This window comes from Chiloscyllium plagiosum, chromosome 41, assembly GCF_004010195.1.
Source record: "Chiloscyllium plagiosum isolate BGI_BamShark_2017 chromosome 41, ASM401019v2, whole genome shotgun sequence".
NCBI lineage: Eukaryota > Metazoa > Chordata > Chondrichthyes > Orectolobiformes > Hemiscylliidae > Chiloscyllium > Chiloscyllium plagiosum.
The window spans coordinates 6068986-6078913 of NC_057750.1; the positions used below are offsets into that span (position 1 = coordinate 6068986).

The window sequence follows — 9928 nt, forward strand, 5'->3', positions numbered from 1 at the left end:
ACAGAGCAGAAAGAGACAAAGGTTATAACCGAATGCAAATCTAATAAAGGGATTCATTTCCTGAAAAAAAAACAGGTTATGCCATTTCACCAAAAGTTCAAAGCAAAGTCTGAAGTGGGAAAAGGCCATTCTGCCCATCAAGCCTGCTCCTTCTAAAGTTACAATATTCCGCTCTCCCTTCCCTCTCAAATCTATTGATCCAATTGTCACTTAATTGCATGGGAGTCAGTTAGTTCAGTTGGCTGGATGGCTGGTGTGCAATGCAGAGTAACGCCAATGGTGTGGGTTCAATTCCTGCACAAGCTGGAATTATAATGAAGAACTCTCCTTCTTACCCTCTCCCCTCGCCTGAGGTATGGTGACCCTCAGTTTAACCACCAGTCATCACTCGGGAATGTGAGGAGCCCCATAGTCTGGCAGGATTATGGTCATTTTACATTTTTGACTCTTAGTTGCAGGAACAGAGGGGAAGTCCAGTGATGAAGAAACTGACTTTATCGCCAAGACATTACAGCCAAACCTACCACCAGGATTTTCATTTTGTTTGAATTGATTTCAGGCCAACTTTATGAAGAACAACCTAATGCAAAGCCATCATTCACAGATCAAAGGTTGTCTGGCTCACTCACATCTGAGCATTGTCAACAGGCCAATTTCATGCCAAAGCTCATTTGAAAAATCACGCGCAGCACAGTACATGATCCACTGTGTGCGCAACTCTGAAACCAATGGAACTGGCTCCTACCAAGGCATCAGATCAATAACCAACAGATAGCCACTCATAACACCTAGCTCTCTTCAACCTCAGTTTGCTAGGATGCAAGCTGCAATTCAGTTGCTTGGTGTTCCCTCAGTTCAAATGGATACACTACAAAAATGGCATATATTTATCATTTTACTTTACACACACTTCAAATATATTTAGCAATCATGCCTTTGTGGCATCTGGACTGAACTTTCCATGTGAATTTAACAAGACATTAAAAAGGGTTCACTCAGACTGTCCTGAAACAATTAAATTTCAGATTGGAAACTGTCTTAACTCTTGGAAATGCACAGAAAAATCTTTAACCACAAGCACATAGGAGCCTTAGACACTCAGTGGATAGCAAAATTACAAGGCCAACAAGTGCGCAAACACGGACAAGAAAACAAAGCGTTAGCATGAAACCCACCTTCAAACGAAGGCTGTGAAGATGACCGCGAGCGAGCAGCAATGTTGTGGGGTAGGGTGAGATCAAAAAGCCTGCTGCTAAAATAAGTTACAAATACACCCAACCTGTATTTATAACAACTGACTGAACACAGAATGATTTTCTATTAAGCTTTTACTGAAGATTCATCACCCTTCTAGTTCCACTTTAAATATCATGACAGTTCAGTGCATGCTCCAAACCATGCACTGCAGCAACAGTTTAAAAACAAACACTGCCAGCGCTTCGGGAATCTGCTGGAGAGTGACACACTCAATATGTGAATCAAACTGGTACAAAGGACCAACATCAGGAGTCAGTCAAAAACAAGAACATCTAAACTTAACATCGGTTTGCTTTTTAATAAACTTACAGTGCAATAACAGGACTGCCTGAGTGCAAGGCTTCCCTCAGTTCGGAGCAGAGGTGTTTGTGTGGATGAGCGGGATGACATCTTGTTTGAATACTATGAACTCACTGCACTTCCAAATACCAAATGCAAGCCATCCTACAAAACGCTTCCCTCCCACCACGTTGCTTGTGTTCATAGCTTCAAGTTCCACACATCTTTTTTAAACCTCTCCTCTTTAACTGGTCAGGGCCCTGTAAAGATTCAGTTGTTTACAGAACTGCATGACTAACCAGGGAACTTCAGAGTGCTTTGCAGTAAACTAGCATGCAGGTACTGCAAGTAATGAAGGCAAATGGAATTTTGGCATTTATTGCTAAAGGAAAAGAGTATAAATGTAACAAAGTTACTGCAACTGAACAAGATGTCAAGGAGATCATACTTGCAGTGCTTTGAGGAGGGATTTAGCTATATTGGAAGCAGTTCAGAGCATGTTCATTAGATCGATTCCAAACAGGGAGTTGTCTAATAAAGAGAGGAGACTGAGCAGTTTAGGCCTTTACTCTCTGAAGTTTAGAAGAACGACAGGAGATCTAATTGAGGTGTATGAGATGCTAAAGGTGATTGACAAGGTGGACATAGAAAGGATGTTTCCTCATGTGACGCAACGTAGAACAAGAGGTCATAGTTTTAGGCTCAGGGCTAGCAGCTTTATAACAGAAATGGGGATAAATTATTTCTCTCAAAGGGTCATGAATCTGTGGAATTCACTCCCCAAGATTACAGTGGATGCTGGGACAATGCGTAAGGTTAAGGGGAATATAGACAGATTTTTAATTTTTAATGGGTTGAGGGGTAATGTAGAGTAGGCAAGAAAGTGGAGTTGAGGCCAAGATGAGATCAGCCACAATCATATCAAATGGCGGAACCAGGGCTGAATTGCTCAGTCCTGCTCCTAGTTCTTATTAGCCAGGTCTGTAAGGTGGAGGCAGACAAAAGCCAAACCCCATTATGATGACCCCCATGTTCAAATATCTGCACTGAATCAATAACCAAACAGTTTTATGGACCCTAACATGTTAATATATTTAGGAAAAGAGAAAATGACAAACTGAATTAATAACAAAATAAACACAAGGCTCACAATCACAACAGATAAATAACAAGGAGGAAGAAATGCACATTAACATATTACCAAACACATCTGCAGGATAGCCCAAAGTAGTCTCCAGCTAATGAATTGCATATGAAATGCTGTCATGCATACAGGAAAATGCATGCACACAGCCAGGTCCCACAAACAGTACTGGTGCTACTTAAAGGTAAAACTGGTCACTTTTCATAAAAGTTGGAGAAGATCCTGGTAATCATCTCTGCTCTATGTGGCAAAACAAAGGGATGTAATGATCCAGCGGTATTACGGCTTGACTATTAATCCAGAGACTCAGGTAATGGTCTGGGGACGTGCCATAACAGATGGTGGAATTTGAATTCAATAAAAATCTGGAATTAAGAGTCTAATGGGGACCATGAATCCATTGCTGATTGTCAGAAAAACCCATCTGGTTCACTAATGTCCTTTAGGGAAGAAAAATGCCACCCTTAGCTGGTCTGGCCTACATGTGACTCCAGACCTACAGCAATGTGGTTGACTCAACTGCTCTCTTCAGCAATTAGGGGTGGCAATAAATGCTGGGCCTAGCCAGGGACATCCTAATGCTGTAAACGTATGAAAACAACAAACCACAGGGTCTTTTAAGTACATGGCTCTGATGTAACCGCTCAGTTGAAAGTGGACATCTGAAAATGCAGGACACCCCAAGTACTCCACTAGTCATGACTAATGCTCCAGTCCCAAATGAGGCTGAAACTCTCACCTTCTGATTTAGAGGTGAATGTACTGCCATCCACTATACCAAACTGGCTAATACCCACTCTTCAATAAAATCTGCGTGAAGGTATAAATCCTCCCTCCTGTGAAGTTTAGAAATTTATAATCTAACCGCCTGGACACACAGAGCCCGTACAAAATCCACGGAGTTTTGTCTCAAATGGCCAAGATTTTAAAAAAACTTAAGTAGTTTTCTATTTTAAATCTGTAACAGACAGTACGAAATAAATTCAGTGAAACCAGAAACATTGCAGAGCTTTTGAGGGATGGGCAATAGATGCTGGCCTAACCAGTGATCCCGAATGAATAAAGACATTTTGGGAACATTGACTGTAAGAAGAGTGGAGAAAGTGAGGTCTGCAGATGCTGGAGATCAGAGCTGGAAATGTGTTGCTGGAAAAGCACAGCAGGTCAGGCAGCATCCAGGGAACAGGAGAATCGACGTTTCGGGCGTAAGCCCTTCATCAGGAAGAAGAGTGGACTGACTCGAAGGCGGTGGGGAAGTGAGAGGTGGAGAACATTACAGATCATCATAGTTCAATATTAATGGGATGAGTTCAGTTTAGGAAACCTGGTCGACACGAATGAGCTGGGCCGAAGGGACAGTTTCCATGCTGTATGACTCTAATTTTGTTAGAGGAGAAAGTGAGGTCTGCAGATGCTGGAGATCAAAGTTGAAACTTTATTGCTGGAACAGCACAGCAGGTCAGGCAGCATCCAGGGAACAGGAGATTCGACGTTTCGGGCACAGGCCCTTCTTCAGGAAATTTCCTGAAGAAGGGCCTGTGCCCGAAACGTCGAATCTCCTGTTCCCTGGATGCTGCCTGACCTGCTGTGCTGTTCCAGCAATAAAGTTTCAACTCTAATTTTGTTAGCACACTGTCTTTTACAATTTTGTGAGTATAGTCAGACTGCAGAGTTTTCACTCCAAGAGTTGTGTCCAAGCACTTCTAAACAGTGGAAAGTACTGATGCTTAGAAGCCTATTGGTAGGGAGGGTGAGCAATTTGAAATAAATCACTGGGGTTTTGCAATGATTTTGCCAACCAACACAGGTTCTTGATCCAGCAACTTTTATATTCCTACCCGGTTTTCCAAAGTCTTCCATGGCCTTATCCACCAATCTCTAATATCTTATCTAGTCCTATAATCACTAAGATGTCTGCACTTGAGCACCTCAATTTTAATTGCTCCAGCAGTGGAGACTGCCTCTGCTCTAAGCTTTAGAACTTTCTCTCCACACCTTTGTCTCTCCAACCTAGGGTCTTTAAGATACTGCCTCTTTGACCTGAAGTTTGGTCACATGCCCAAGTATCTTTTCTTGAGTCAGATTGCGCTTGATAGCACCACTGTAAAACATCGTGGCACCTGGTACTATGTCAATGATACTGTGCAAATACAAGTCGTTGCTGATTAGCTGCAATACAGAAGCTTTGAGGCTTGTTCAACCGCTTGCGTTGATATGAGCCCATCTTGACTGGGATTGCAGTAAAGACAACAACATTGGTTTCCATGGCCTTGAATTGGCAAAGTGAATTCCAATCAGGATTCCTGCCACTGAGCTCTAAGGAATAAATGCTCTGCAAAAAACATGCCAGTGGATAGTGGGACCTCCCCTGCAGCGCCAGTTATCACTCACTTTATTACTGGGCGGAGGTGGGAAATAAAACAGAGTCAAAGTAAAACATGGAAGAATGCAGCATGTTCCAATGAAACTAGTTTATTTAGCCAGCTGTGTTAGGGACATAGGAGCAGGAGTAGGCCAGGCAGCCTCTCAAATCTGCTCCAACATGCCATGAAAATGACTAAAAGGATCTGGATCCTAACTCTGATTCCATTCTGTTTTACTGTTCCTATTCTGTTTACCCAGGTTCTTTCTTTGCACACTTGAAATCCCTCAAGTCCCATGTGTTGACAAGTCAACCAATTCTATCTGACTTGCTGACTGTTTCCAGCTTTCACACCCTACAACCAAGCCCCTGTTAATCGTGACTCAACTTGTAGCACACTCATCTCTGAGTCACAAAGTTCAGAGTTCAACCAGGGCATGAACAAAATATGTACAATACACCCAATGCCATACTGATGGTGTGCTGACTGCCAAAGATGCTATCCTTCTTTTGGTCGAGGTTGAAACAAGACTCTGTCTGCCCTTCAGGTGGGTGCAAAATTCCAACAGCACTATTTTGGAGAACAGGAAAACTCTTCCTGGGGATCTGGCTAGTACTTATCCCTCTGCCTACACCACAAGAGCAGGTCACCTTTTCATTTTCATATCGGTCTTTGTTACGATCTTGCTGTGCGTAAGCTGGCTTCCACATGGCAACAGTGATTTCAGAAAAACATTATTAGCTATAAAATACTTTTAAATGCCTCCTGGTCATGAGAGCCACTCTAAAAATGTCAGTCTTTCATCCGTTTAACATTTCTGATTTTTAAAATTTGCGTCTAAATCACAAGACAAAGGGAGTCTGATTGTTATTTGCACAGTTGACTTGAAAAAAATACCCATACAACACTCCAGTTGACACTGGATTAATTCCAAAAGGTATTGCATGATCTGGAGCAAAGGTAACTGCATGGAATTAGATCACAGATCAGGCAACCTTTTGCAACAACAGGATAGATTTATGGGGCTAAATGGCCTCCACCATTTTCTTTAAAAGAGCAAAGTCAGTAGATTCCCACTCACCGTATCGTAGTCTTTGAGCGCTGCCTTAAACTTGCCCAATGCCATGTTGGCTGTCGCCCTCCTGTAGTATCCTTTAATGTATTTCTTATCCAGCTCCACTGCCTTGGTGGCATCTGACAAGGCGTACCCATAACATTCAGTCCGTAAGTATGCCAAGCTGCGGTTCCCATAATAAATAGCATTCTCCGAGTTCAGCTCGATGGCCAGTGTATAATACTTAATGGCATTATCGTAATCCTTATCTGCAAGGGGAACAGACTGGTATTAAAAAAACTGACAAGGGGCAATTCAGCTAGCTAAAGTTTGTGGAGTTCACTAGAAATTATGGCAATTGGTGACCAACACGGCACACAGTAATCATGTATTAGAAACTATCAATTTGGTCAAGTTGGCTCATTTCAAATTTAGCACTTGTCACAGATTGTGTATAAGTGCAAGACAGAAGCCAGAATGAACAGTCCAATCTTCAAATTTGTTGCTCCCTACCTATGGCCTTAACTTAATGGTTCTCATCCTTTTCTGAAGGTGCAAAATGAAACTGGGCTACATCCCCCCCAAGTCCCTTCCCAGGGTGCTCACCGTTCGTCTGTGACTTGGTAGTGCAGCCATGGACAGCATCACTAACCAGCATGTGCTCTTTCCAAGGCTGATTCATTGGCAACCAATCATGAATAATATAGCTATGACCCAGCGGCTATGCTGACAGCCAAGAGAGGAATTACCTCATTACTGGGTCACAGGACCTATCACTTTTAATTAACGTTTTCACATCAAGTGGAATTTAAAATGTTAAAGGAGCACACAGAGGAAACTAAGTCATTTTATTCATTAAAATGCTTACTGTCTGTTCAGAATCAGTCCATTCTAGTGTGGAACACCACTTCAGATCAGTTCAATAGCAATGTCTTTGCCTCAAATTCAGAAGACTGCGAGTAGAAATTTCTCTCCTGGATTTGAGTACATGATAGAAACACAGAAGGAGGAACATGCCTATAGCCTGTTAATCCATTTTGAATCCGGTCATTAAACTAGGAGGCCAGATGCCAACCTTTTACTCAATATTAGATTTATTTACAGAATGCAACACAAATGTCTGCCTCTTCCTGAATCAGCACCTCATGTCCCAGAAAGCTCGCTTTATACTCCTGATAAATCTTGCTTTGGGAATAGGTTTGATGGCCAGCAGAGGCATCAAACAACTACCTTCGCATTGTTACCACCAAGCTCTAACCACTTAGCTAACTGGCTGCTGGTAAGCAGATGAAATATTCAGACAGCTACACCTTCCACCCCTGGATGCTGGTGAACGATCAACCTTTCAGTTCACAGCCAAATACACTAACCAAGATGTCCTCAGATACTGAGAACACTCACTCTCTACCCTCTTTTGAAATGAGTTTAAACTGAACCAAAATAATAAAATTAACAAATGGCAGCGTCTTAAAGGGCACTGTAACAAAAATCAAAATAAAATAAAACTAAAATGTCAATATTGACTAAAATACATGCCAGCTTCTGCAGTGCCCACGTGTCGGGGAAGAACTTAAATGTATGTTCTGCCTCCAAGAAGTTGGTTCTAATTAATGCCTCCATGGCCTGCTGCTTGGATCTGCTGATGGTCACATTGGCAAGGCCCAGGAGTAGACCTGTGAGGAGGTCCTTTGATTTGGCTACAATACCTCCCCCACATACACAGACCAGGTGGCCAAAGATTAGTAGCCTGGGGCTCAAGTTCAACCAAAATTAAGAAGGAGCCTCCAAAAAAAGTAAAAAAGGTCCGTTGCCTTACATAACTAGGGTACATTCAGAATATATATTGCTCAAGGCCAGAAGCAGGTCTTTGTATGTTCAAAGTACATAATCAATATCTTGCACCTGTATATCTCAATGATTCAATTAACATAGCAATAACAGAGTCTATCGCACCATTCCATCAGATCATGGCTGATTCCTATTTTATGACTTTCAATTACTTGCATCAGCCAACATTCGAGGACAGACTGCTGTATTATCAAAAGTATTAACTTCCGTATGAAACATTAAAACAAGGACCCATCTATCCAGTCAGATGGACATGAAATAGCATGTGAGCACTACCTTATGCGACTTCCTTCATAGTCTTGGCCAATAGTGGCCCCTCAGTAAAAGTCATGAGCAAGAGGTGAGCTAATCATTCATCTTGCTACTTTATGTACATTTGCTGCCCTTCAATTATCTGCCGATTTTAACACAGCAACACTGACTACACTCCAATGTCCCAAGATACAAAAGTGGACAGACAAGAAACATGTAATAGTAATGCACTCGTCCAAATTTAATATTCAATTTTCTGGAGGTCCCTTGTCCACCATCACTTGTTAGGCCAATAATATTGCTGCCTGTACCCAATAGAACTTCAAAAGGCTATTTACTAGACGGCAAAAGAGGGTTCTGAGAATGTCATTATTGATAAGAGAATGACAATTATTGGGAAATTGGTGAAGCTGGGATTGTTCCTCCCAGGACAGAGGAGAACTGATCGATATACTCAAAATCGATAACTGTTTTGCTCGAACTAAATGAAAGAACTTGTTTCAAGTGGCAGAGGGGTAGGGAAATACAGCAAACAAGATTATTTAAATCAGGAGCCTAAATAATGCAGCGGTATTGAGACAATCTGGGTACCTTTGTACATGAATCACAAAAAGCTATGAGCAACCAGGCAGGCACTGTTCAAATAAAAGCCGGGTCTGGCCAAGTTTCTCCCACAGTTTCTGTTTCTTTTTTCAGATCTCCAGCATTGTCAGTACTTTGCTTTTATTACAGGTTTCTCAATATCTCCTGATAAGTCAATCCCATGGAATTATCGAGTGAACCTCTCTCTATGGTAAAGGTATCTTTCCTTAGATAAGGAGGCAAAAACTGGACATAACCAAAGCTCTATAAAACTGTAGCAAGAGATCTATTTTCCTGTAGTCGGAGAGTGTATCTGCTGACACTCCACGTATACATATACAAACATGCACAATGTTGCACCCCTCATGCAATGTCATTCCAACCCATTCACTCTTAATTGGACAGAGCAATTATTTTTCCAAACCAGCAGAGCATCACTCAACATGCACATTGTGAATCTTCTGGGGGTATCAGGAGACAGAGCCTTACCCAAACTCTCTCTAGATAACTTCTAACATTACTTGCCTGTCCAATTGCTTGCTGCACCTGCAAGCTAGCTTGTAGTGATCCATGGATAAGGACACCCCAATTCTTTCAGATATCTCGATCTCTTCACCTTTAAGTAATATTCTACTTTTTTATCTAACAAAATGAAAACTTCATGTTTTACATTGCATTCCTTGATTAAATGCAGTCAGCACGGCTTTGAGAGGGACAGGTCATGCCTCACAAATCTTATTGAATTCTTGAGGATGTTATGAGACAAGTTGATGAGGGTCGAGCGGTGGATGTGGTGTATATGGACTTCAGCAAGGAATTTAATAAGGTTCCCCATGATAGGCTCGTTCAGAAGGTCAGGAGGAATGGGATACAGGGAAATTTAGCTGTCTGGATACAGAATTGGCTGGTCGTCAGAAGACAGCGAGTGGTAGTGGAAGGAAAGTATCCTGCCTGGAAGTCAGTGGTGAGTGGTGTTCCACAGAGCTCTGTTCTTCGGCCTCTACTCTTTGTAATTTTTATTCATGACTTGGATGAGGGGATTGAAGGATGGGTTAGCAAGTTTGCAGATGACACAAAGGTTGGAGGTGTCGTTGACAGTATAGAGGGCTGTTGTAGGCTGCAGCGTGACATTGACAGGATGCAGAGATG

The 9928-nt window shown here is 42.0% G+C and overlaps 1 protein-coding gene across 1 annotated transcript in view; it reads right to left on the bottom strand.

Annotated features, from left to right (window-relative positions):
- The window catches only part of ppp5c (protein phosphatase 5, catalytic subunit), a 46141-nt gene that overhangs the window by 30508 nt on the left and 5705 nt on the right, over positions 1 to 9928 (bottom strand). Inside the window, exon 2 of the mRNA XM_043680841.1 lies at positions 6125 to 6366. Coding sequence (XP_043536776.1) covers positions 6125 to 6366 — 242 coding nt within the window. The remainder of the gene's footprint in view (positions 1 to 6124; positions 6367 to 9928) is intronic.